This window comes from Solea solea, chromosome 2 (genome assembly GCF_958295425.1).
Source record: "Solea solea chromosome 2, fSolSol10.1, whole genome shotgun sequence".
Classification (NCBI taxonomy): Eukaryota; Metazoa; Chordata; class Actinopteri; order Pleuronectiformes; family Soleidae; genus Solea; species Solea solea.
In genome coordinates this window covers 2945555-2972956 of record NC_081135.1, presented here as the reverse complement: position 1 = coordinate 2972956, position 27402 = coordinate 2945555, and the positions used below count along the sequence as shown (strand labels likewise).

General features: G+C 43.7%; 1 protein-coding gene across 6 annotated transcripts in view; it reads left to right on the top strand.

Moving 5' to 3' along the window:
- The window catches only part of LOC131443118 (nck-associated protein 5-like), a 119338-nt gene that overhangs the window by 65629 nt on the left and 26307 nt on the right, over positions 1 to 27402 (top strand). For 5 of the 6 annotated variants that reach the window (XM_058612490.1, XM_058612515.1, XM_058612508.1 and 2 more), the window contains 6 exons: positions 6154 to 6287; positions 17504 to 17594; positions 21585 to 21767; positions 24790 to 24858; positions 26773 to 26811; positions 26918 to 27037. In XM_058612490.1, coding sequence (XP_058468473.1) covers positions 6154 to 6287; positions 17504 to 17594; positions 21585 to 21767; positions 24790 to 24858; positions 26773 to 26811; positions 26918 to 27037 — 636 coding nt within the window. Of the gene's footprint in view, positions 1 to 6153; positions 6288 to 9564; positions 9793 to 17503; positions 17595 to 21584; positions 21768 to 24789; positions 24859 to 26772; positions 26812 to 26917; positions 27038 to 27402 lie in introns of those variants that run through there. The other variant, XM_058612524.1, reaches the window with a different exon arrangement.

Below are 27402 nucleotides of genomic sequence, written 5' to 3'. Positions count from 1 at the left end.
TTCAGCCAAGGCCTCGGTGCAGTTCCAACAAGCCTGCCCTGTCTGTCTCCAGTCAAACCGCTTATTCACGGCCTCATCGCTGCTGTAGGTTGTTCTCTCTCTGGAATCTTTCACGCCCCGGCTCAGAGGCGTGGCGCAGGGAGGGCTGGTCCGTCCGCTCTCTGGCTGCTGCCACTTTTTTCTTTTGATGCCATTCAGAAGTGCAATCTAGGGGCAGGATGTCGGGTTTCCTGTCAGAAAGAAAACAGAAGTGTGTGCAGGCTTGTAAAGGCAGGCAGAGAGGGGGGCGGGGCATGGGTTCACCATTAAACAGGCATTTAAAACAGTTAAGTCAGCGTATGACCACTGGAAATGGCTGTCTAAACAACACGTGAAAATAAATGATCTGGCACGGAGAGGATTTATTTTTCTTTGGGGTTTTGTGGACGCTATATGATATCTGAGCTAAAACAGACACACACACACACCGTCATCTCCAGGGATGTCCGGGATAATAGTACGTCTGATTTGTTGGTGGATGTGTGAAGAATACATGTATGGACACCTACGAGGATCGTTTTTCACCTAACTTTGAGTATTTTGTGTAGGAAATCAAGATAAGGAAAGTGGACTGTGTGGTAAAAAACCTTTGGAGCCATCAGCGATTTCTGTCCATGAAACAAAATCTATGAAGTTAGTTTCTTTACAAGACTCAGAGTCAGTCTTTTTTTTAACAAGCAAACTATAAAAACAAGTGGGTTGAGATAATATTTAGTGGCTTGTGGCTCGTACGTGTCTCTATACTGTCCTTGATTCATCTTAACCAAGTGTTTCAGTCCCCAAAATTTAAACATACTTATTGTAGACACAGTGTAGACTGAGAGGTTCACACATATTCTGCATATTCTTCTATAATTGTCAACTATTCATGGAAAGATTGAGAAAGAGTTTTATATATTTATATATATATATATATATATATATATATATATATATATAGATATATGAGAAACTCTTAAATAATTCCATGGGTTTTGATCTTTATTTAAAGTTTAAAGCCACTGTGAAATGACTGCGTCTGCAATGCCAGGGAATCCAGCGCATGTCCTCGGGGTTTAGTTTACGAAAGGAAAGAATGTCTTCATATCCTTCACCGTTCGAAAAGGACTATTAGGAATGTCTTACAGTGAGAGAGACGTTTTGATGTTGAAAGATGATAAAAAATGTAGTGCATTTAGCGCGAAAGGGGAGATGAATGGACGCTTAACAAATGGAGCAATGGTGCAAGTTTAGAAATGCGTTTCTATTCAACTTTGCACAGTTTAAAGTTAATAATTGAAGCGTACAAGTGAGAGTTTTGAAGACCGCTGATGTCGTTCCTGTGCAGACTGAGCCAAAGCTTAATGAGATGGAGGGCAGTCACTGTTGTTTGCGTTGGCCTCACCATGATCTAATGAATCCAAGGTATCAGTGACAATGATTGATTACGCACTAAAAGCATCTTGAAGATGGACATGCTTTGTAGCGTGCTTTCAGCAGATAAAGAAGCCTTCAAAGTCGCAGGACGGCTCCGTCCTCTGTGAGCTCCACCGCTGAGGGACCTTCGCTGGGTGTTTTGTGACAGCTGTGTGGAACACACGTGTGACAGCGTGGAGGTTTGCGGGGTCCACGGTGGGACTCAGGTGCTGTCTCTGCAGATTGGCCTTATCAGCCACGGACCAGGGGCGAGGGCCAAGATGGGGTCTCCCCCATCTCCCCCCTTCCCCGGCACTCGGCACATTCACTGTGTGACAGGCGATGACAGCCACACTCAAATCGCATCTCCACACCGTCCCTTTCACCCACTCTCCAGAGCTGACTGAATGACTCGGGAGTGCGTGGGTGCATGGGTGGGGTTGGGGGGGACGGGGGGGAGCCCGCTTGGCAATGACAAATGCACCACTCATATGATTTAGCATATTCCTGGGGTGTGTGTGTATTATTTTCTACAGCCCCGGAGGCTGTCTAAGGGAGAAGTGCCACTCTCTAATGTAGTGGCTCTCCGTGATAATTGAATTGATGGAGCCCTGGGGGACACGAGACATAGATTTTTAGTGAATAAAATGTTTTTGTTTTTTTGTTTTTTAAAACAAGTAATCTCAGAGAATATATTCTGTAGGTCTCATCTGCAATCTTAATTTGACGTCTTATGAAACTGAAGTACAAATATCTTACAGTGAATGCTGCCGTATGTTATTTATTTGTCTTTTTCTTTTGTCTCGTGTGCGTCCGACATGGCTTTCCAATTATACTATGGTGCAGTGTGTGGCAGCCAAACAGTCAAGTTACACTTTCCTTTGACTACATTTTTGCTGATGAGCACATACACACACACACACAAACAGCCTATAGTGCCATGTTTTATTTATGAATGGAGAACCTGCACGGTGTTTTGTGTCCCTGATGTTTGCTTTTGCTGCGAGCCAGAGATCCGCTCCCGGCCCTTTGATTAGGCAAAGAGCTCCAACGGGGGGGTGGAGTGTGTGTGTGTGTGTGTGTGTGTGTGTGTGTGTGTGTGTAGGGGTTCTGTGTAATGAAGAGATTATTGAGCCCCCTGAACTGTACACCATCAATGCACAGGCGTACACAGTCGCAGATGGATGTCCTGCTACAGTCGAAGCTCCACGTGTACTTAAACTGATAACACTGACGCTTTTCTTTTTTTTGGGATGCGGCCTTGTAGCACAACAAGAAGAAGAAGCAGAGGTCTCTAATTAATTTAGAGTCCTTTGTGGATCTTGGGAGGGTATCGTGGGGCGGGGGGGGGGTTCAAGTCTTCAGATGAATAACATTACCATCTAATGCTGTCCAATTACAGACGCAGGCTTTCTTCTGTAGCTCCACTGCGGCTAATACAATTTCAGACCTATGAGTCTCCGTGGAAGTAACGGGGTGAAGGCACTCTGAGCTGCGGTGCATGTCCTACGACATACAACACATAAATTAGGGGTTTTCTTGTCCTGTATTCTGCTACTTTTAGTGTATTGAAATCAATAGCGTCCTGCAGTCCATTCAATCTCGGGGGGCTTTACGCGCGCTGATAGTGATAACCTCCGCCATATCTAAATGGATACAGTTTTTATCAACCAAGGAAATGGAACCAGCCTTGTCTGTGACAGAGGTCAAATTTAATCCTGAAACACCCAATCTGCACTGGTTTCAGATATATGGCTCAGTAGACCGATAAAAAAAAATAAAAAAAATCCTGCCCAAGCCATTTTATAGATTACTTGGCTGATTCAATTTGATATTGCTTCCCCTGCCCCCCCCCCCACCACCTCCAACCACTGTTTTTGTTTGATGCCCTTTGTTGGAGTTGCTCCCACAGCTTTTAGTTTTATTCCAGGAAAATGTTGCCCTCCACAGGAGGAAGACGGTAGTACACGCCATTCCTGCCGGGGCCATGACAGGCAAGTGGAGTGAGGAGATTATGTACTTAGTCACTGGATTAACGAAAGTAAATGTTCTCACCGAAAGTTGCCAAGCATGTTTTCATCGGATGCCACGTCAGTGTTTACTCTGTGACGGCCTTTTGAAACAATATGCTTTAGTTAATTAGGAGAAAGGGGAAAAACAAGCGATGTATTTGCTGTGGACAATAAACATTTCAACCAAGAAACACTGCAATGTATAGCTGGGGATTTCTGGCCACATAAAGATATGGTAATATTTGATTTAATGGCCTCAGTCCCTGTTAAATTGCAGAAATTATATATTGAACAAAAGCAATAGAGGCCCTTTTTTTTTTTTACTGCAGTGTCGACAATAAATCCTGTGTTGTTATTGAGGTTGTTGGCAAGACTCTGCCAGCAGACACGGAGTGGTCGGTGGTTTATGCCTTGGGCGTTAGTCAGAGCCATGCAGGCAACAAAATGCCGGACTGAAGCTTCTGTGCCTTTTGTGAGAATCCAGGCCAACATGCAGAACATGTGTTTTGCCTGCGAAAGAAAAAGGCCTTTGTGTTTCTTTGCATTGTAATGGAACTCAGCTGAACGACTGGATGCTGTGGATGCACATTGTGTTTCCTAATGAATAACATTGCAAGACTGCACTTTGCCATACAAGTTAATATTGGGTTTGCAAAGGAGAAACCTTTTGTGTGTGTTTGTGTGTCCTCTCGCGGCGTCCCATACTCCTGACCCATTTTCCTTAAAGAAAGCAGCTGACGTTTGAGCCAGTAAGCCGTTGCTTTCTGCCCAGATATATAGGTCCAACACTTGGCAGGGGGATGAACTACTTTATGTTTCTGGGCGACTGGATTTACAGTGGCCATTACTCCTGTCAGGGGAGCCTCCCTGTTGTGTGAAGAGCCACTCCACATAGTAGCTGTGGATTTATGGCCACAGAAAAGCACCAGAACTGGTTTTAATGGTGACTTGGGTTTAATAGTCTCTCTCCATTTGATTCCTTTAAAATCTGCTTCTGTGGGAGAATTTTCTGCCAAGTAACGATACAGTGAAATATATTGTTTGTTTTTTATTGGTTGCCGTATGGCCAGAGTGAAAACAGAAATAGTAAAATGTTTTTTTTTTGAGTTTGACATCTTTCCTGTTTTAATTCTGTGTGTATCATTGCTGCTGATTCACTAAAACACGGTGAGTCCTTGTATATTATTACACCACAAGGTGTCCCCATAGTGCTAAAAAAAAGCCTCAGTGTTTGATGTCAATGAATGGATGGTAAAAAAAAAAAAAAATAGGACTCTGTTACAAGGGACTGACAGGATAATCCTCCTCGGAATTCGCTGTCAGTGAAGGACTTTTGTGTCTCCCTTTGCAGACGCAACTGAAGTCATAATTAGTGAACGCCTCAGCTCTTGTTTGTGTAACCGTCTCCTCCTCCTACGTGGAGCTAAATAAGATGAAGCGCCCTTCATATTCACATCTCTGGTTCAGCAAAAAAAACGGCACCTTGCTTTCCCCCCTCGTCTATCCAGTTTGCGTTCAATTGCTTGTTTTGCAATCTCATGTTTGAGCGTCTCCTCCCGACAAGATAATGACAGATGGCTTGATTGACTTTATGAAATTCCACCATGAAAACAAGGGGCCAGTTGCTCTGCGTTAAATTGTCAGTAATAGCGGCGATGCCAGACTTGGTGAGGAAACTAAACATCCTCGCTTGTTTGCTCCGTCAGCTGAAATCCTCAGTTTTGCTGATCGCTGTGGCTTCATCCACCAACTTATGTCGTGAACAAACTTGCTTATAATACCTAAATCCTTTCAAGCAGTGTTTCAAATTGGGGTTTTTTTTCAAAACGGGAGGACTTTTCTCTTTCTCTTCTGGGATGAAGAGATGGCTAAGGCCATCACAAAGACAAGAATCCAATTAAAGACTTTAAAAAAAAAAGCGTGAGCTTTCATTTAAAAAATGTGTCTCTGGTGAAAAAGAGACAGATTAGAAATGGCCATGTGATCCGTGGATACCTTACAAACGGCAGACTTTGAATGTGAACTCGTGTAATTAAGCTTCAGAGAACCAAAGACATTGAGGGGGGAAATGATGGAAAAGGATGAAAGAGGGCGACCACCTGTGTCTTATTGTGCTCTGGCAGCGGAAATCAAAAATCTGTCAATGATTCAGTCAAGTGAGGTAACATAGAGACATAAAATTGCACTTAAGAGTAGTTTTCAGTGTTTCTATGGCGAGGGCGGGGGGGGATAGAACGAGAAACATTATTGTGGTGGTAAACAAGGTTTTCAATATTGTGTGAAAAGCTCAGCGACCTTGGTGCTGTAAGTACAGTATGCACCCTCACCGCAGCAGCACAGCACTGGGATGAACTGTTCAAGGAGAGTGGAGGGAAAGACGGAGCCTCGGCGATGCTGTTTGACATTTCCGTGTGAGATTTTGTTAGCGGGGAAAAGCAGACATTCATTATTCCAAGTTAATATGAGCACAGTTCTACTTCCTTTTTTTTACCTGGAAATTGTTGAGCTACTTTTGGTGTTAACTTTTCTCAAGATCAGGGGTCAGCAGCACAAGGACATCCCTCATGCTGAAAGGGTTTCAGGAGCTTACGACCATAAATGTGGCATATGACTGAGGGACCACACACACACACACACACACACACACACACACACACACATCTGATAGATAAACACTCATGTTACTTTTTTGTGTGTGTGTCCGCAGCGAGAAAAGCTGATCCACGAGCTAGAGGAAGAGCGACGCCTGCGACTGGAGAGCGAGAAGCGTCTCCGGGAAGTGACGGAAGAGTCCGAGCTGGGACGCGCACAGATGGTTTCACTGCAGCAACAATTCTCCAGGTAAAAAAAAGAGAAAATATAATATAATAAATATACAGTAACTACATCAGAGCCGCTCTGTCCACACTGATAATAAATCAATCTATTATTGCACAGAAAAGGTCATAGATCTTTTACGTTTTCTTGCATTAAACTAAATCCAACATATTGTTTTGAAGCCTCAGTATAATAGCGAGAACACTGCAGTAGTTTATGTAGCAGTTTAATTTATAAGGGGCACATTTGCCTTAATATTCCCATTGTTTCAGCCTGTAAAGGCCCCCATGATGTTATTTCATCCCTCGACAGTGTATCATTGCGGGAAAATGCTACACTACCCCATTTAAAATTAACTCAAACTATACAAACTACATAAAAAAGCATTTTTCCAAAGGCATTTATGTGTTTTGCTTTACTCAGGGAAAATGGGAGGAACATTAAAATCCCCCAAAGTACATAAATCGTTTACTACATCTCACATATTTAGGCTGTTGTGTGTGATCTCCTTTTGATAAGTAATGAATCTTTTTTTTTGTAGTGCCTCCGCTGAAACAGTTTAGAGCCCCAAAGGGAGGCCTGCATGCCTTCCACTTTGAAAATTAAAATCTAATATTTTCTTAATAAGCCAAAACCCTGCCAGTGTATCATCTTGCCAGTTTATCTGTATATGATCTGTATATGATCTGTATATGTGTATATATATATATATATATATATATATATATATGTATATGTATATGTATATATATATATATATATATATATATATATATATATATATATACACACATATATCCCCTCATCTCTCGACCTTGTCGTCGGCCGGAGAAAGGCGGATAAATTAGTCCAGCTCTGAATGAAACTGGAGTTATAAAAAGCACAAACGACGCTCCCGTCATAACTTTAGTAACCTCTATTTCACCAACCCGTCCTCCGCCTCACACACAGCTGCTGAGCTGTGACAGAGTGGGAAGACAAATCAAGAGTCAGAGCCGGGCTGATGCTGTAATTAGGTGATAGACATTCAGTACTTTACTTACGCAAGGAGTCCAGAGGATTTCACATTGAGTGCTTATCTTCTCATTAAGTCGGTGGAGAAAATCCTGTACATTTTAATAGTTCCCAGTGTTAAAGTGCAGATGAGGGCAGAGCCGCCGCCGGGGGAAGAATAAAATATTTAAGAGCCATTCCGCAGATTTATCAGACGTTTAAAATGTTCCATTGTTGCCTCTGAATTAAGCTCAGTGGAGTTTTCACACCTCAGACGGACACAGCGTCGATGTAAACATGGAAGTTTTCTGTTGGCACGTGAGACACAATCGTCTCTGTCCCCGTTTGACTTATTATGTCCTTCATTTATGATGGGGGTGGGAGTGACCCTGTATGAGGAGATACAGCACACTCCATGTTGGAGTGAGACTCTAAAACCGAGGCAGGTGTACATGATGCACATGTGGCGGTGGATTAGTTTTATAGGACCAGAGCGATATGAGAGGCGCTGTCTTGCAGCTTGAGCCAGAGGAACAGGAAGAGCTGCAGAGAAACACAATATATAAGGCTTGCCCCTGATTGGGTCGGCACAGGTCCCCACAGAGAACAGATCATGGCAGAGGTTGCCCTAGATGGATGGTGCTCATTGGCTGCCCGACGGCAACTGGTGCTCTGCAATGCTCATTGTCATCATACTGGATTGCTGTAATTTCCGTGCGCCCATACCATGAGTGGTTTTGTGACTCCAGTGGGAGAACAAGGTTCAGCTCTTTTCTCCCCCCCCCAGAAGTGACATGGATCTCTCCCTCCACCCGTCGCTCAAATGAGCTAATGGGATTTCAGTCTCACTGTCAGAGTCTTAATCTTTGTTTAAGCATTGCTGAGCTGTTTTCTTAATGTGAATGAGTGCGTGCGTGCATGCGTGCGTGCGTGCGTGCGTGCGTGCGTGCGTGGGTTTGCACGTACCTGACCCTCCAGGGGATTAAGACTGCTTACACTGCAGCCAGTGATGAGTGGCGCTGTGCCCCGGTGGCAGATGGGACACCAGTGTGGTCACTTTAATTAGCGACTTACAAACCAGTGAAAAAAAAGAAAGACAGAAGATAACTCGGTCACTAGGCTACTGGCGAGTGTCTTCTCATGAACCTTTGCCCCACTTGCATGTGCACACACACACACACACACACACACATCCATATCTCCTGATTGATTTAGGCGTGTTATTTGTTGCGCGTTAGGGGAATAGAAACCTCAGCTCATCAATGTGTCTTTCGAGATAACGCCGACAAATCACGTCGAGTGGACCTCCAATCTCTTAAATAGACTGGGATCTGTTTGACCTCAGGCACATCATTGATTGATTTGCGTATTGCTAATTAATTGAGGTTTGCCGCGCTTTTGAACCGCGACGGAAGATGGAAGTGAAATCGGGGCGACTATCACTCGGCATTCGTGTGATAAAAGCAAGGGATATCAAAGACTATGCAAATTAGGGATTTGTGTGGGTTTTTTCCAAAATGTGACAAAAAGTGTTTTAGCTGCTGTTTTTTTTTTTGTTTTTTTTTGAAAGATGTCTGCTTGTTCTTACTAAGAAACAGAACTATCCTGTGATGACATGACACAAAGGTAATGAGATGGCTGTTAGAGCTGCACTTCACTGTATCGTGAACAAACAGCCGTATCCACACACACGAGAAGGGAATATCAGACAGTTGCTCTTGATGCCAGACACACTCTGGGGAGCCTCGCCTTCTTACGCTCTGTGTGTGTGTGTGTGTGTGTGTGTGTGTGTGTGTGTGTGTGTGCACTTTTTGGCAGGGCTTGCATGTAAGGCGGGGATCGTCACAAAGTAGAACAACTGGCGTTTTGTTTGTTCTGCTTTTGCCTGTTTTCATGGCTGAGATCTGAAAATGCTGCATTCCTCAGGTGACCGAGCATTTAACTCCAGACTCACACACACACACACATGTGCCTATTATTCACTCTCTCTTGCACACACATACACACACACACACCCTCCCCCCAGTAAGTTAGGTTGTTAGCCTGCTGTGGGTCACATGTCCAGCCCTTCCTGACCCCCCCCCCTCCCTCAAGTCTTTAACACCACTAGCAAAGGCCTGTCATCATGAAACTACGGATTAGTGGGAGTCTCCGGCCCAGCAGCAGCACTGGCCCACCCTGGACGTCCTACAACTACATATGGGCGAGACGTTTAAGACCCAGGTGGGAGAGGACAAGAGAATGGAGGGAAAGAATGATGGGGACACCAGGAGCCACGCTTCAGACCCGGTCCTCTCGTCCTTCAGCGTTGAAGTGTAGACAACAGGTTAAATGAATTCTAGAGACAGAAATATAATCCGTCTTGAGTGTCTGGACGTCCACCCCGCGAGGACATTTTGTGGCCTTAACCGACGCTCCCTCCCCTTCCTGTGTGAGCGCACTCAGACAGGATGACCGGTGAGCAGACAGGAACATGGGGGCCACTGGGGGCCAGTGTGTAAACGTCTGGCTTGAAGATGAGAGAGGCGGTTTTGAGGTAATGTGATTTCATGTTGTGAGCTCGATGTTATTCCAACTTTTTCCAGGCTTTTTGTGGCAATTTGTTTGGTTCCTCTCTGCTGCGTTTGGTTTTGCTTATTATGCTTATCCTCTTAAGGACTTTAGTGTCGTCCCTCTTCTGCCTGTTGTGGAGATTAGACGTATGTAGAAAGAGAAAAGGGGAAGCCCTTTCTGTTGCTTGCTGCTGTCGAGTCACCGATGCACGTGCACAGCTTTATTCTCATTTTTGTCACTTTGCTTCCCTGTAAAGCATTGTGCTAATTTGTACCAGGAGGTTTAAATATAAATTTCTATTGACTTCTTACCCAATTCATCCAAGCCATTGTCACCCAGAATGCACGTGTGTATTTATGCTCGACTCAATCCACTTGACTTTGAGTCATTGCCGTCTTGAAGGGCCCTCTTCGTGGCAGGATACGGGAGACTTACGACCCAACGAACAACAACAACAACACAACAACAGTCGCGCTTGCAGATTTACAGCTCAGCGGTGTGTTCTCGCTGCACATTACTCAGCCGTGTGAAAACCTGTGTGTGCGCATACACACACACACACACACACGCATATACAATGCGAGCCTGAGTCTCGGGGTGATGTGAACAGGCAGGAATGGCAGCACTTTTTAAAGTCTGGACGTGTTGTTTGGACAGTCACGGTCTGCAGAGTAAAGTTTCAGAAGCACTGAGTGTGTGTGTGTGTGTGTGCGTGCATGTTTACAATCATGTGCTATTCTCATTACCGCCATGGAAACAGCTGGACTGGCAAGTGCTAATACAGTCTGAGTGATTGCGCTGTGTTTGCAGATCAATGGCCTCTCCTCTAATCATCCGAACACCCAGCCACGCCTGGCTCAAATGTTTTAATTTGGCACTTTTGAAACGGCCCTCTTGCATGCCGGGGTCGAGCCCGATGAATCAGACTTCTGTTCAAGACGACACATCTGGGGTCATTAGCAGGATGAAGGTGTGTGTGTGTGTGTGTGGGGAGGGCAAGGCTTTTGAAGTTACTTTCTTACCCCTGCCCAATTGAGAAGATGGCTGTTAAATAGATAATAGGCGTCTGGACTATTTTTGGAGTACCTCATATTTAGCGGATTTATTGGTCCATTTCAGCTTCTCTTTCCAAAAATTCGAGTGGCAAATTATGCCTGATTAAACTTAATTTGGGTTATTCTAATACTCATTCTACTTGCTCTAAATTACCAGCCCATAACAGAGCCAGAGTGGTATCACTCACCCTTTTTTTTTTTTCCTCACACAACAGTCGCACACTAAGCACCCACCACACTGGGTCTGGGTGTCAAAGTGCAACCCCAGCGCTCGCTCATAACTGTGTCAGGATGTTTACAAACACTCAACTTCCAGCTAAGATTAAAAAAAATGCTGGTTATGTTCAAAGTTGTTGTTGTGATAGAGGTCAGATTACAGGCTTTTGCGAAAGTAGGGCATCTATCCTCACGTCACATAGCTTGCCGGCTCTCTCTTGTTCGCTCACAGATTGTAGCCTGAAGCCAAACAATATATATGTATGTGTATATATATATATATATATATATATATACATACATATGTGTGTGTATATATGTATAAATATACACACATATATATATATATTTATATATATATGTATATATGTATAAATATACACACATATATATATTTATATATATATGTATGTATATGTGTATATATATATACATATAGCTTGAAATGGTGGAAGTTCTCCAACAACTTCACCAAAATTCAGTTACAGCACAATAGAAATGTGACTGTGCTGCTTTAAAACATTCAACAGCTGTATTATATTTCCAGATGCAATATCCCGTTTCCTTCCTTCTGTCAAAGAAATAGTTCCTCGGAGAACAATTCACACTCTGTGTTCCGCCGATTATCAAAAAGTAAGCACACGACTTTCCTTTTTCTGGAAACACGTAATATTGCTGCCATTTTTCAATACCACCACAAAACTAAATGACTTTAACCTTTGTACTGGAGGCAGAGAGTTTTACAGACAATGGCACATAAAGCACAGTGTCTAGACACTGGAGGAAGTAAATGACCGAAAGTTTTGATTGGAGATTGTTCTACATCAAAAACGGACCACTTACTATTGATTTGATTAATTGATTGATTTTCCTTTTTAAATCATACTTTGCATTCAATTTTCTAACATTTTTCTCCACTTCTTGCTCATAAAAAAATCACTTTTCCTAGTTGTCAGGATTTATCAGTATCATTCCACCCCTGCTATCTGCCTTGACCCACCTCCCACTCTATTTTCCCAGCTCCCAGATGGCCCCCGTCTCTGGCTGTAAGTAATGAACTCTTTGCTGTCCTCGTGACGTGGTACGTCCCACTGGGACGTCTTCCGCGCTCTCCGTCTCTGTCTCTGTCTCACATGTGGAGCACACATGCCTGTAACCCTCAGCGGCCGACGGGTCCAGTGACGCGCCTCTTGAGTATTCAATGGCTTCCTCTTTTCCACGACTGCTTCCCGTGGCCAGAGGTGAACATGTGGGACGACCATCATGGATTGGCAGTCTAAATGCGGCGTTAGTGCGTCCGCTGTAGGGATGGGAGGGGAGGAAACTTAAATCTTAGTTCCGTCCATGTTCATTTACGCTCTCTACAGAGTAGTCAACTTATCCTGCGAGAGCTACACGTCTGGTAAAATCATTTTGTGGGAATTTAGGCTGAAAACTGAGCTAGTTTTCTAGAGTATGTGCATTTTAAACACGCACGTGTTAAATGGTAATAAATGCGATAGGTGAAGTTTGTGTGTTTATAAAAGTCTTGTGATGTCAAAGGAGTTCCTTTCACAGCAGTCGGTCGACTCAGTATCGGGATGAAATATGGCTGTCAGCGTGTACTAAATGCTTTTGCCTCTTGATCTCTCCATTCTCCGGCATGTGTGTGTTGTTGATAAGGTGAAAGGTGGCCCGGTAAGAGTCAGCGGTCGTAAGGGCACGGATCTTTGTAATGCGACCCCGGTGTAACGCGCATGACTGATGTGCATGACTTTTATAGCTCCGGACGGTCCCTGAGGCGTTAACCCGGAGCAAACCTCTGCACCAAAGGTGTCCAGTTAAGTTCCAGGGTGTTTGTTGCCCCCTCCCTCATTTAGGTCACGTCTCAAAAAGTGGGTCTCCTTGCCTGTTTTCTGCAAAACAGCTCTAAGAGGATCAGATTGGCTTAGCGTCGGGCTAAGCCAGGCAATCACCTGGTGGGCGTACATAAGTGATTTGCTGGACCTGAGTCTTAGAGGTTGAATGGAGTGATTTTGCGTGGAAAAAAATGACAGTTTTGTTGGGGCTCATTGACGTCAAATAAGGCGATTGTAGCCGCCTGTGCAGCAGCCATGCGAGGGCCTCCGATGGCCTCAATTCAACTGCACAACCAGGTGATTGTTCTCTCTATCATTTCACCAGCTGTAGGATTTTTCAAATTGCTCAAATCTGATTAAAGGGTCTCTGCAGAGCCCACTGACAGCGCTGATAAATTGCGAGTGTGAACAGAGACAGGTACGGAAGAGCTGACGTGTCTCCGCTGATCTTCAGACACTTCCCATCAACCGGCAGTTCTTTTTTTTTTAGTTTTTAGAGGTTTGTTTCCGCTTCTTTGACGTCTGATCTTTGCAGTGGATGTAAAACTTTGTTTTATGCTCAGCAGTTTATGAGGCTGTCCTTATCTGTTGTTTTGTTTCCAAGTCTCTTATGGCAGGGGGGAAAATAATAATAAGAAAATGTAAAAGAGTGCAGAAACGGCCTCACAAATGCTGCTGCCAATGAATCCTGGCAGTGCGGAATATACGACAATGGCAGGGAAGCGTGCAAAGATGCCGGCTGTCACTGGCAGGACAGTATAGTGACTAAAATACACAAAATGAGCATGTATGGACCGCACTAATACGAAAAGTGACACATTTTGGAGGGAGGATCATTGAGAAGAGCGATGCTGGAAATCTGAGATGGCCCGCGGAGATCTCTGATCATGCAGCGAGTGTTCTGGCATGCAGCCTCTCTGTTCGCTTATCTTTGCACGGAAAGTGCTGATTTCCGTGGAGCCAAAGCCTCTTAATCACCAGCGAAGCCTGATTCCACCACACACACACACACACACACACACTCAAACACTCACACTGCCCTTAGTTGTGCTTCATCCCCACAAACCCATCCCTGATTTTTTTGTCTGATCCAAGACGACCGGCCTGCTCGCCTCCCAGCAGGGTCCGTTCTCCTTTGGAGAGGGCTTAAGATGGGACATATGGGGAAGTCTTTGCCTGCCAGATCACTGTCTTTGCACGGGGACTAGTGTCAGATAATGACACACTGGAGACACGGCAACTAGAAATTGAGAACAGGAGATCTGCTGCCGGGCCGACTCTCTAACCCGGGGCCACGGGGCTGACCGTTGCCGTCTGTTGATTGATTGACCGCATGGCCTATTTAATCCCAGAGACCCACATTTCAGCAACCGCTTCTGGGTCACTGTGTAGAGTGAAGTGCTGGATGCACGCTTGGAGGTCTGTACATATGGAGCTCAGGGACGCCTGCACAGTTTATCTGGCTTTTTTGAGAAAGAAATTGGTTAAAAATGGAGAAAAACTCAAGACGGGGTAAGTTTTGAGCAAAGATTGTTGACTTTTGAGAAGGAGCTTTTGAAGGAATTTGTCATTGAAGGCTGTGATGCCACTGCATTTTGTCTTTAAAGTCGCAGGAAGTGCACAGGAAGAGATGACACACAGCATTTTAGTTCAATTGCCTCAGTGCATCCTGTGATCATGCATGATTTCTGCATGTGTGTGTGTGCGTGCACGTGTTCTGCGAGGAGGAGGAGCAGCAGTGTGCAGTTGCCAAAAGATGGTCAGACCATGGTCAGACCTCAGGCTGAAAATTGATTGGACCTTAATTGTATTTCCCAGAATGCTGACGAATGTCACGTTTGAAATTCAGGCCATGTGGCACGAGGGTCAGGGGAGTCAGAATTGGCTTTCATCTCGTACGTCCTTTCAGAACAAAAAGACACTCGTCCGTCCGTCCGTCCGTCCTTCCTTCCCTGTCTTCTTCTCTCAGTTTTGTTTTCAATAGGTCGTCGGTGAGATTGATCACCCCCGTCACACGGAGCAGGACTGTTTCTTTTTTCTTGCACGCCAAGTAATGCTCTGTCGTCTGAGTAATATTCCATTCATCATATGCATTTAGCTCACTCTCTCTGCTGCAGAGAGGTTTTATGTGACTGAATTTATGGTAAAGATAAATGGCTCTGTTTATTTTATAGGACATCTTACTGGGCGTGTGTCCTCTTTTGTTCTTTGCAGGATTAACTGCGTTTGAAGTGTATTCATTTAAATCATTCCTTTTGAAACGGCATTACCTCAATGCGATCTTTCAGGGACTTGACTAAAATGAAGTGCTGTCGTTGGTTGATTAGATAATTAATCGTGAATACTGGGCTGTTCCTGTCCTAACTATTTCTAGAGGAAACTATGATGATCAGGAAGAATCCAAGAGCAAAAAAACCATCATATTTAGTGGGTAGAAAGTGTTTCGGATAAGGATATGTGAGTTTATTTAAGTGAATAAAGTGAGTTTTTCCTCTTAACACTTTGTCCTGATGGATTAAAACTTCCCTCCAAGTGGATGCAGTCTGTCTGTCCACATTAGTGACACAAAAGTCCCTCAGCACCCCGTCAACACTTCAAAGTCTTTCAGTGCCCCCTCTCCCCCCCACCCCCGTTTTCCCTCAGCGTTTCTCCAGCACGACGATGCCACACGTCTGTGGCTTCTGTGACAGAAAAAGCTGAGAAGGGAGGCGGCCCCAGAGTTTGCTGGGTCTGTTTAGAAAACACAAAGAGTCTCTTTCAGGTGTGCAGGAATGCTACACACACACACACACACCCCTCAAAACAGGAGCTTTGTCCAGACCTTTTCCCTCGCCATGCACTCTCTCCCCCCCATACCACAGCACAGCGAAACAGACACACCGAGGCATCAAAGTGTTTCCCCTCTCCATCCTGCCACTTAATAATCTCAAGGTCACTGAGGTTTTACCAGCCACTGCAAGACGGCTGCGACGTTTTCTCTTGGAACTTATGCATGTATGACCCCAGCAGCTACAAAAACAAACATTTTATTTTCACATTCACTGCTTCCCTGCGTTATTTGGCACAAGCATACAGCACCGAGATCATTTTGACTCCATATTTTTGTGCCGTTTTAATCAAGAGCGGTTCAGAGGAATAACTGTATCCATGTGACTCTCGCTCCAAATCCCCTAAGGTCAAGAAAGGCCACAACTTGTCATGCTGATCAGTGAGTCCTTGACCCCGCGTCAGCATCTCCGGACTCCAAAGCTGTCTATGTCATGTCCTCTTTGCTCTATAGGAAGTGCTGATTAAGGGCAACGTTTGAAAGCAGGAAGTGGAAGAGTCTGCCACCAGGCCACCTCTGTTCTGCTCTGCTCTGCTCTGCTCTTGCACAGCTAGCATCTTGATTACAGTTTGGTTTTTTCGTGGCTCAGTCAGAACAGATGGCACGGCTTATGCTCGCTGTCAATCACTGGAGGACGAGCAGGAAATGAGTTCATCACAAATCCTGTATAAAACACACTATGTACTGTAATGCTACATTTTGGCATCCCCATCATAATCAGTTTGTAAATGTATGTATGCATGAAGGACTGGCAGCAGATGGTTAAACTCTGTTTGTGTGTATGATGATTCATTTTAGATGTAGCACACATTCGACATTGTGGTCAGACAAAGACGTGAAGGTCCTCGTGAAGGATTTTCAAAGATACAAAGAACAACCTTTGTTATATTAGTTATTCATTTAGTTTCACCTTCAATTAAAACACTGAAAAGAAGAAAACGTCATGAAATCCACACAAATCCCACCTGACTGTGTCACGGCCCTTTTCTATTGTGAAGATGCTGCTTTATCAACAATGGCCGCCTGTCGCTCCCCACCCACCACTGCATGTCACTGTTATCTTATCATGTCCGTTTACATAATCCCAGCTGGGTGCAAGATCATCCCATGCATCTTATCTGTTGCTGTTTCTTTTTTCGGACTGAATACAAAAGTGAATACTCAGGTTTAGAGTTCGCCCTGTAGCTGGAGGGGAAGAGATAGCATGTGGGTCTGATTTAGAGGGAAATTCGCAGAGCCATTTGCACATTTCCCCACTCCCTTTGCACTCGTTTGACACGCAGCATGCAGTTTTAGCAGCACAAAATAGAAGCAGAGATTATTTTGGAGCAGAAAAAAATGATACAATAGTGAATACTGTACAGTGTGTGCATATTTTCTAGTCCTTGCATTTGTCCAAGCTGTTTCTCACTTGGTGAACTGAACAGATGTTGGAAAAGATTTGTCTTTATCCTGTTGAGGACGATCTGAAGAATTTAGGATTGTTCTGTATATTGCAGGCTTATCTTCTAATGTACTAAAAGGCTAATGAGGATGAGGAAATGGTAAATGTTAATTCCGAGTAGAAATGAGCCATGATGCTGCCTGAAAGACATCAAGGATGCAATATCAACACCCTGGCGTGGCGGAAGTTACCTCTTTTTAAATTTTAGATTTGATTTGATTTTTTAACTTTATTTAGATACATAAACTTACAACAGTAATTACCGTTCAAACAATAAAAAGTAAAAACCTATTATTTATGTCGTCCCTGTGCAGGATGGAAGAGACGGTGCGGTCGCTGCTGCAGAATCAGGGCGTCCTGGAGCAGACTGCTGTGGACACCGTGGACATCATGAAGGCCTATAAGGTAAAGTGTCTGCGACACGTCCCATTTGTAGAGAGAATTTTAGGTAGTCTTGAATTACAAAAATGTCTTTAAACTCTTTTCTATAATCATCTATGATGTGTGGTATGTTAAAATAACAAGGAATCTAATCCAGCAGTTTATTATTCACCCATCTACTGAAAACACATCCATTATCACTTGTATTAGTTGCAGCTGTGTTACATTTTGTTGTTTAATTCTGTCAACATCCCCGAAAGAAACAGGAGGTAAAGGAACATGTAAGTGCACAGGCAATACATTATAGTCGTGTTGTGTATTTGTTTACTTTTCCATTTTCAAGGTGTAACTGTGATTCTACAAGCCTGAGATCCACTGTGTTGCAAAAAGCCAGACTGAGCCAAGGTGAAAGCGTTCATCGCCGACCTTGTTGCGTAAGAGAAACAGCTGCTGGGATTAAGCACAGAGGCAGAGCGGGAACAAGTATTGCTGTTTATTTGTGAAGCCCAGGGTCACCTGTGGGGTCACTCTCCACAACACGCTCGACGTGTTTACACGGCGTTGCCGCGCTGAACCCCGCTGTTGCCTAAAGCCATCTGTCAATCTTCCAAGTCATAAACCGGCGAAAGAAAAGAAAACATTGCTCTGCCTCCGACCTTGTGTGATCAATTTATTTTGTTGCCCTTGTGACAACACGTGTCCGAGCATTGACTGAAACAAGAGGGAAATGCCTCAGGAGGGAATAGAGGTGTGCTCCTGTACACGCACTCGTCATTGTGACTAAAACACACAATGGTGTGAGTGCAAATAAAAGAGGAGAGTGTGAAGAAACCTTAAATGTCAGTTGTTTTACTGCTTGAAGAGATTAGAGCAGTTGCGATAACACGATGAAATCCCTTGCGTCATTTTTCTGAGAGGATAATGTGAATCAACCCACTCTAATGATATATAATACAGTGCTTTTAAATACAAAATGGCATCTTTTGTTCTGAGTTCCTCGACATAAACACGTTACATTGAGGAGAAACTGGAGAACACAGGGAGCAGGAAGTTCAGTTCAGTAAGTTCAGTCGATATTTTCAGCTGTCGGGACCTATTTTCAAAAACCAGACACAAGTGATACTTTAGTTTTCTGCACCCTTTCTGAACGGCCATGGGGAAGTCCTGACTTTACCCCTTCTTCTTTTTTAACGAATGAATGCTTTAATTCAATTCAGTTTTATTTGTATAGCACCAATTCATAACGTATCACGTTATTATCTCAAGGCACTTGGTAACAAGGTAACCTTACAATCGGCTCATATAAACACCCAACTATCTCATTTAAAGATGATGTAACACTGATTCCTGCATTTAAGCTGCAAGAATCAGGGACCACGACTTAAACCTCATGCATCACCAAGATCCCTTGTCTCTAAACAACTAAACTAAACAACTGTGATGGAGGAGAAACAGTTTAATCTCTTATGTCTTAGTCACTAATGTAAGTGAATATCCCGGAGGTTTATTATGCTCTTTATGCTCAGTTTGCTGTATAACTGAACCATCATCCGTTCCTACACAAACATGTGTTCTCTTATACTGCTGTTGTATTCTGTGTATTCAGCAGACAAACTCAATAACTTGAAAGGGCAGCGTGAGGGAACAAGAACCCACTCCGCCCCGCCCGATACACCAGACTCTCTTCTGTGTGGAGATTATTACTGAGCCCTTTAACGCCATCTGATGAGCAGTCTCTCGCCGAGCAAACCGCAGACTGTGCCGCACCGGCGTCTGCAAACAAAAGCAAACTTTATAACCGTGACTATAAAGCATTGCCTCAAAACACCGACTGTCTGATGCAATCAAACAAGACTGAAGGGCTAATATATGTTCAGAGGAGATCGGATCGGGGCTGGAAACAAAGTGCTTTGAAGGACATTATTTCTGCTTCCTATTAGGAGAAAGAGAAGCAGCTTGTTCTCTGTCTGCTGTGTTTGAATGTACAAGAAGTCATCCATCAGTGCTGCTAACCTCCACTCCGTCCCGCACATTAACCATAGACATCTTCAGGTTTGAAGATTTCTCTGTCACAGCTAAGGTGGGAATGACTAATCTAATACACATGCTCGGCGATACATCACACTCTGTGTCGTTGAAAGAAATTCAAAGTCAGCCCAACTCTTGCGACGCAGACGAAAAGCTGATTGTGAGTGAAAGACGGTGTGCAATAATAATAATAATAATAATTACGACATAATTGCTGCAGTGAGGGTAACTCTAGCATTTCCCTTGCAGCTAATCTATTAAGTGCTGCGACTAGTAGCTTTTCTCTTTATCGATTGATCTCTCTGTTTTCCTGATTAATTGTTTTGTCAATTAGTCCCCAACTCAAAGGCAAGGAATTCTGAGAGGTCATTAGATGATGAATAGAGCGAGAAATAAGAATAATGTTGTGCTTATGTGCTTTTCTTTATTCTTGCTGCTTCAATTCAATTCAATTACATTTTATTTGTATAGCGCCAAATCACAACATACATTTGTAAAGTGCATTGTCATTCATTTGAAAAAAAACAAAAAACACAACAATACTCTGTTTTTTTCAGGAGTCATTTTTTCCCTGAATTATCGCGAGAACCTCCAACCTGCAAGTGATTCACATGCCCCATCAACAATCCACTGTACCAATGTCAATGAATGTAATCCTGATCCTGGAGAAACATTGCTATGTCCAGCAGATCTGAATGTCCTCAGGTGTCAAACTAATGGTCATACCATCTATGTGACTTAAAGACAGGACTATCTCCCAGGGTCTTAAACCCAGAATGTGTTTATTCTTTCAAATGCTCTCTAAACACTAAAATAAATGACATGACAATGCACTTCCGTACATTTGCATATACAATTCACACAATGAGCAAGCACTAGGCATCAGTGTAGAGAAAAAAACTCACCTTTAACAGAAGAAGAAGAAGAACTCTCTGACAGAACCAGACTCAAAGATGTGCCGCCATCTGCCTAGACCGGTTGGGGTGAAAGGGGCAAAAAAATGGGGGAGAGAAAGGACAAGAGGGAGGTAGAGACAGAGAATAATTAGTAAAAACAAAATAATGAACAGCAGTTTTGGCTCCCATGCCTCTCATCATCCAGTACATCCCTCTCTGACCTTTCTGTACTTTTTTTAAGTTTAACGGCTCTTCAGGTGAAACACTGCGCGTGCATCAGAGGAGAAAATCAATCCATAGTTGAACTGCGACCCATGCAGAACACGGCGCACGGTTTAGCCCGTAATAATACAGAAAATAATGGAGCGTGCTCATCTTAGTTTTCATAAAAAATCCAAGGTGACGCATTCGTCAAACTGTTTGTATTCGTCAGTCGTCCAAGAAAAAAATAAATCTCTTTATTTCATCTCTAATGTATTATTCCTGGCATTGCCAAGACCCTTCACATCCTGCTGTTGGATTAAATAAATGTTCAGTGAATGCACCGTGTTCATACTTTGAAGCTCCAAATAGTCCTTGAAAAAGAATGAAATAATCTCTTTGAGTTTCTATTGTTTTGTGGGGTTTTTTTTGCCACTTAGCTCGAGCCGGAATATGCCTGATTAGTAGCTAATTATTACCAGTAGTTAATTATCAGGCAGCCGGAAGAGAAATAGAAAGCTGGCAAAGAGAGCGTAAAAGAATATAAGATCCCCTCGTTACAGACGGGTTGCGAGCCCTCAAGGTCACTGCTACACTTTGGAAAACAAGTGAAACATGATTAGGGATTAGGGGATGTTTTGGAGTGCGCTGCTAAAGCTTCCTCCTTGTTGTCCCATCTGCCCATCTGATCCTCTCCCCGTCCTCGCTCTTCATCTTTCGCTTTCTCCTTCCCTCTGATTTCTGCTGGATTTCACGTTGCCCTGAAACATTAAGTCTCATTTAAACGCCTTCTTCCCATCTGCTCATGTTTTTTGTATTGGCCAATTTGATCCTCTCCTTCTTCCTTCCTCTCCCTCTGTAACCTCGTGTCGTCCTCTCTGTGTATTAGGATAAACTCTCAGAGGAAGATGTGCAGAAACAGCACAGTGGTCCCGAGGAGAACGGCTCCCCGCCGGCAACTCAAGCGGACCTGGACTCCGGGCCTCGGCCGAATGCTGATCCTGATGCCAGCCAGACAGAAGATGACAAAGACAGTACCGAGCTCTTTCTGGACCGACTCAAGGCCTTGGAGGTAACGACTTAACCACCATGCTTTTCTGTTGTCCTTATTCCTCCACTGCTTTGACGGCTCTGTCTTCACTTTCTTTCCGTCTACCTTCTCCCCGTCTGGCTCTCCTTTACTCCCTCCACTCACCCCCGGCTATCTTCTGCGGCCAGCCTGTCTAGCACTTGTCAGAGTCCTTGCTCGGCTGCGTCTGAGAGCGTGACAGCTCATCATATTCTCCAGTCTTCTTTCGTTTTGAGGGCAGAGTCATTCTGTGAGAGTCGCCGCGGGGGCTTCAGGTTCTTACTGTAGCTTTGGTTTGTTTTCCTCTGTGCTCGGGGATTTAAGCTGCACTCTGCCATGAGCCCCAAAGCAAGAGCTGAGGCAGGAGCACAGCCACATTCATCCATGCTGATTGTTTTCTTTTTCTTTTTTTCCTTTATCTCAAACCACTGGACGTCCTCTTAAATCTCAGACTTAATTAAATGAAGGCCTTCAATATGACCTACTCATTCCTAAGTGGCCCAGAAAAGTTTCACGCACAGCTCAGACAAACGGCGTGGCACCGTCTTTGCTTTATTTCAAACGAAAACAGGTTTTTTTAATAGATCGATGTTGCCGGCATTCACAAGGTGGACTGACTGTGTAATGGAACAAGGAACCACCTGAAAGAGAAATAAAGCTGCATTAATTCTGGATGAACGGACGTGTCCACACATTAAGGGAGTAAAGCAAGAAAGAACACAAGCCCTCGGGTTGTTTTCTGCCAACATTACGCTACATCCTCCCTGATAGAAACTGCTCCCTAATTAGAGCAAAGTGGCAGATAATTGCTTGTTACTTCTCAGCTCTGAAAGTTATCTCCGTGGTGCGGGCAGGAAGTACACTCGGGCTGTCCAAAGTAATCGACGGAACCAGGCCACATTACCTTAACGTTACAGTTTTATAGAAATGGCTTTATTAAAAAAAGTTATCTGTCATCTTATTGCACTGTGCTGTGTGCAGGTGACGGATGTCTGTCCACAGACAGACGTAGTATCGTGCTGTGCGTGACTTCCACTGACGCTGAGTTAAAGCACCGGCCAGCTCTGATTTCTCCAGCTCAGCTCTTGCTGCTCGTTAACTCCATTCTGCATTCGGCGAGTTGGACTCGGATGAGTTCTGTCGCGGTTAAAGGCAACGCCACCATCGTCTTACGAACACTTGGCAAGTGAAATCAAATATGTGTCAATAAATTGGATCAGGGCTCAGTTGTTTTAATGTGATGTCATCTTAAATCCACATTTAGAAGCTGAGCAGAATTCTCAGCTAGAGTTTCATGAACTGAGTTTCCAGGGACACACTGAACAATTAACTAGGTCAGAGTGTTTTTCCTGTGTCTGCACGGGTGTTAATGTGCTTTTAAGTCAAAAATAATATCAATAACTTTGTTCCAAAATCAGAATACACAGTAGTCAATATGGTCACTGCTAATAAAACAAGAGTCCTCTTTATTTTAACCCTTAAGTCACATATTCGGGCTTCAAAGGCGGGTTCATTTTTCCGTCTTCTCATGTGTTGTCGAGTCCAAGTTATGATTCATTTTATATCGCATTTTTACTGTAGTGATTCAAAGTAGCAATAATTGTGCAGAAGTCACAAAAATAAACATGTTTTTTGTTCATAAAAAACGAAGCCAAGTGAACTTTGAACGGTGACGTATTTCACAAATTCAATCTGATTTTAAACGTTTTGAGTAACTTTTTGCTCAGGTGTGTTATAACCTCTGTATATACGGTACTTTTTAATGTAGTAATGGAAAAAAGCAGGGTTAACTACATGTATATATGTGATTATTACCATTTTTATTCTATTTAAGTGCGTTGGTGAAAGCTTCTCACCACACGTTGACACAGATCAGTTCTTTCTCTTCTCTCTTTACTTTACAGCCCGTGTAAAAACAGTTAGTTTCACGTATATATATATATATATATATAATCACCGGCGTGAAGTTAATCCACGCTCTTCTGTTCCTGTGCACCGTCACATTCTCGGCGTGTGCGTTGCATTCCCCTGTGCTCTCTGTCCACGCCTGACATTCAGGAAATAATCCCTTCAAACCACATCACCTCACAAACTTAAATATCACATGCATGTCTTGTCTTGTTTCTTTGTGGGGTTTTTTTTTTTTGCAGTCTGTTCTTTTTTTCAGTCAGGGTGACCTTGGGGATTTTTTCGTTTCGTTTCAATTAACAACGAGAAGTGCTATAACATTTACGGCAGGGGTTGAGCTGACACAACGCCGCTTAAGTCGCAATTATTGACGCGAGAGTAAGATAACACCTGAGAAAGAAGAAAGTGCTTCTTCCTGTGTGGGTGTCCTTCAATAATCAAGACAGCTTCAGAAGTTAGAGTGAGAGTTGTCTCTGCTTCATGGCTGTAATTACATTAGGTACAATCTAATTTGTCACAGTTACCTGTTAAAAATAGATGTTCAAACACAGGTGTTCTTTAATTACATTAGGCTTTCCACCCAGAGTCCGTGTTCCAGTGCTTCGAAAAAAGGATTTAATTAGTCGGTGTTTCTGGCGTAATTGGTGTAAATGTTTTGGATTGTAATTATGGCTCCCATGTTTTCATCAAGGGTCTGGTAGTTTCTACTAAAGGGCAGAGGGTGAAGGAAACAAGGACAACTGACAGCTCCTAATACGCTGCCTACCTCTGACAAATTGGAAACTCCCAGAGATCAATAGAGCGCCGCTTCACCACTTGGCAAACGGAGAAGATATTCTTATTAAGTCCAAACTCCAAACGGCCTGCTGCTGCGCCCCAAAGTTCACCGTCATAACTTCCATCCCCCTTGACCTTTCTCCCTCCGCGGCTTCTTTGTAAATTCTTTATTGGTTATCCCACTTCAGCGTTGACATGTGACCTTTTGCAAAGGCAAGGCATCCTCTTGGCCGAGGCTGCCGCCTGATTGCTGCTTCTGTCTCCATCGCTGTTTCTTTTGTGGTATCAGATGTAACCAAAGTCCCCGACGCCGACGCGTCTCTGTGGGTTTGTGTTGCAGGAGCAGAACTCCGCGCTGGCCTTGGAGAACGAGAACCAGAGGGAGCAGTACGAACGCTGTCTCGACGAGGTGAGCGCACACAAGCACGCGTTTCTTTGCCTCGACAAATACACACAAAGTGTCTCTTGAATTTTGAAGTTAGTGGAGCTGGAGATTAAGCGTTTAATGAGCTTCTCCACAGTGCTTTGTGTTTCCCACAGGTTGCCAATTTACGTGAATGACAGCTCCAGAGAAGGAGGAGTGAATTGTTGATGGCGCCAATTAATTTGGAAAACAGTGTCTCAGTGTATTTTTCCCGGCATTAAAATCGCTCATCTTTCACTTTAATTAAGAGATTTGTTTCAGTTACACTCAACGAAGCGATTACATAAGCTCCCTGAAGTCTGATTTATGGATAAAAAACTATATCTCTTGTGCTTTTTTTTTAACTCTTTTCCATATTATGGGTCGTCTTTAATGCCAGAAGGCCTTTTGCTGATGGTCATATCATAATAACAAGAATGCCAGAGAGGGTTATTTAGTCTTATGTATTATTAGTTCACATCACAATACATCTACTACAAGTCGTGTTGTGTGAATTTGCACAGCACAACACAAATGCACCACCATCCCAACGTTAACCCTTCATGCTCGCACGGCACGGATCCGAAGTTGAGACAAAGTTATGATTAATTTTGTATCGCATTATTTGTAGCGATATAAAGGATAAATAATTGTGCAGAAGTCACAAAAATAGACCTTTTTTTTTTATTTTTGTTCATAAAAACGAGCCAAGTGAACTTAAAAATAATGGTGAAAATGATTTTTTTTCCATCAGATTGCCTATAGTTTGTGCTGGAAAAAAATATATAAGACACTCTGTATTGCACATTTCTCATAGCCTCTGTATATACGGTACGTTTAAATAAAGTCATGGAAAAAAGCAGCCAAAATGCTCCGTGTTCTAAGGGTTAAAGGTCAAAAGGCTTATTATTTTTGTGCTATTTCTTTATAAATATCATTGGCACATAAACTTAATCAGATGTGAAGCTTGAGAAGTGTTGTTTAGATGTTTAAAGCCACGAGGTGGGGCGGACAGGGGGGAATAAACCGACCCTGTCCTCGCTCCAGGAGTGAGAGGGAGCGCTGCTAAGTAAGGAATGATGAATGTCCGACAGGGACAAGTAACCTGATTTGTCCTGGAACTATGGACTTACTCAGGGGTGAGGGAAGAATGGGGGAATTAAAAAAGACGGGGGGGTCGAGGTTGTTGTTATATTGTTATATATATTGTTGTGTGTGAGTTCTCTGAGCCTTCATCTCATTTCTGCTTCCCTGACCATGATAGCACAGCCCCAGTTGTTCATGTTCCCTTGACAACCATTTTTCCAATGTGGCTGAGATGTGAGGAAAACTTGCTAATGATCCAGTTTCAGTGACAGACTACACAGAACAAAAAGTATTAAAGTGTGATTTTTTTTATCTATATCTTTTAATGTCAAAGGCCGCCGTGACAGTCGGGCTTTCTGTTTAGCAGGTAGATCAGTAACTCGCAGGGCTCATTTCACCATATTTACACACCATCTCCTCTCATTCGATAAAGTGAAGAGCGAGCGCTCAAAAGAGCCCGATGTGGCTTCACACGTTATTAATGGGCAATCAATGGGCAGTAATCGGAGCCGCCTCTCCATTTGTGTTCTGCGGTCTGGACGTGAGACCGAGGCCTCTGCAGCACAACAACACCTCTGCTCCGTCATCAACCTGCCACTGTCAATACCACTGTGAGGAAGTGACAAAAAAAAAAAAAAAAGACTTTATTATGCACAAAAGAGACAGTGTGTGATATACTGTGCCGTTGTGTCATAATTCTTCTGCATAATTTGGCCGAGGAAATTGTTATGCTGTCATTTCAAGGGCAGGCTACAGATGTCTGTAAGGATCGCGCAAATTCCACATTTTATCACCGTGAATTAATCACATTTAAATCTCCCCTTTTCCTTCAAGGTGGCCAATCAGGTCGTGCAAGCTCTGCTCACCCAGAAGGTTTGTCTCTCGTTTCCACGGAAACCGTCAGTTGCTATTCACTAAAGTCTGCTGTTGTTTTTGGGTCGTAATGTAATTAACTGGCTGTTTTGCTCTTCTGACGCAGGATCTGCGAGAGGAGTGTCTGAAGCTGCGGACCAGAGTTTTCGACCTGGAGCAGCAGAACCGGGCGCTGAGTGTTTTGTTCCAGCAGAGGATCAAGCCCGCGTCAGACCTGCTTCTCCAGGTATGCTGACCACTCAGATCCCACACTCTCACAGTCAGGGGATGATAGAGTCGCCGCAGATGAAGGAAGTCTTTCTGAATGATTGGTGTAGAAAACAGTTTAATAGCTGCCCCTGTGTACCCATGAAATTATAACTGATGCTGTGGCGTTTGCTCGCGTCTGGTGTAAACCTGCCTGTTCACACTCCTCTGCACTCTGTTGGGAAGCTAATGAAGCAGCAGCTCCTGCCGCACACAAGACCGATCTCTTATTCTCGTGCGTTTGAAGTTGTTTTTTCCTCTTTGGGTTGTTAATAAAGTGCTCTGGGGTCTCAGCTGGAGACAAGAGGCTTCACAGAAGACCGAGAAAAAAGGAGAAAAATACAC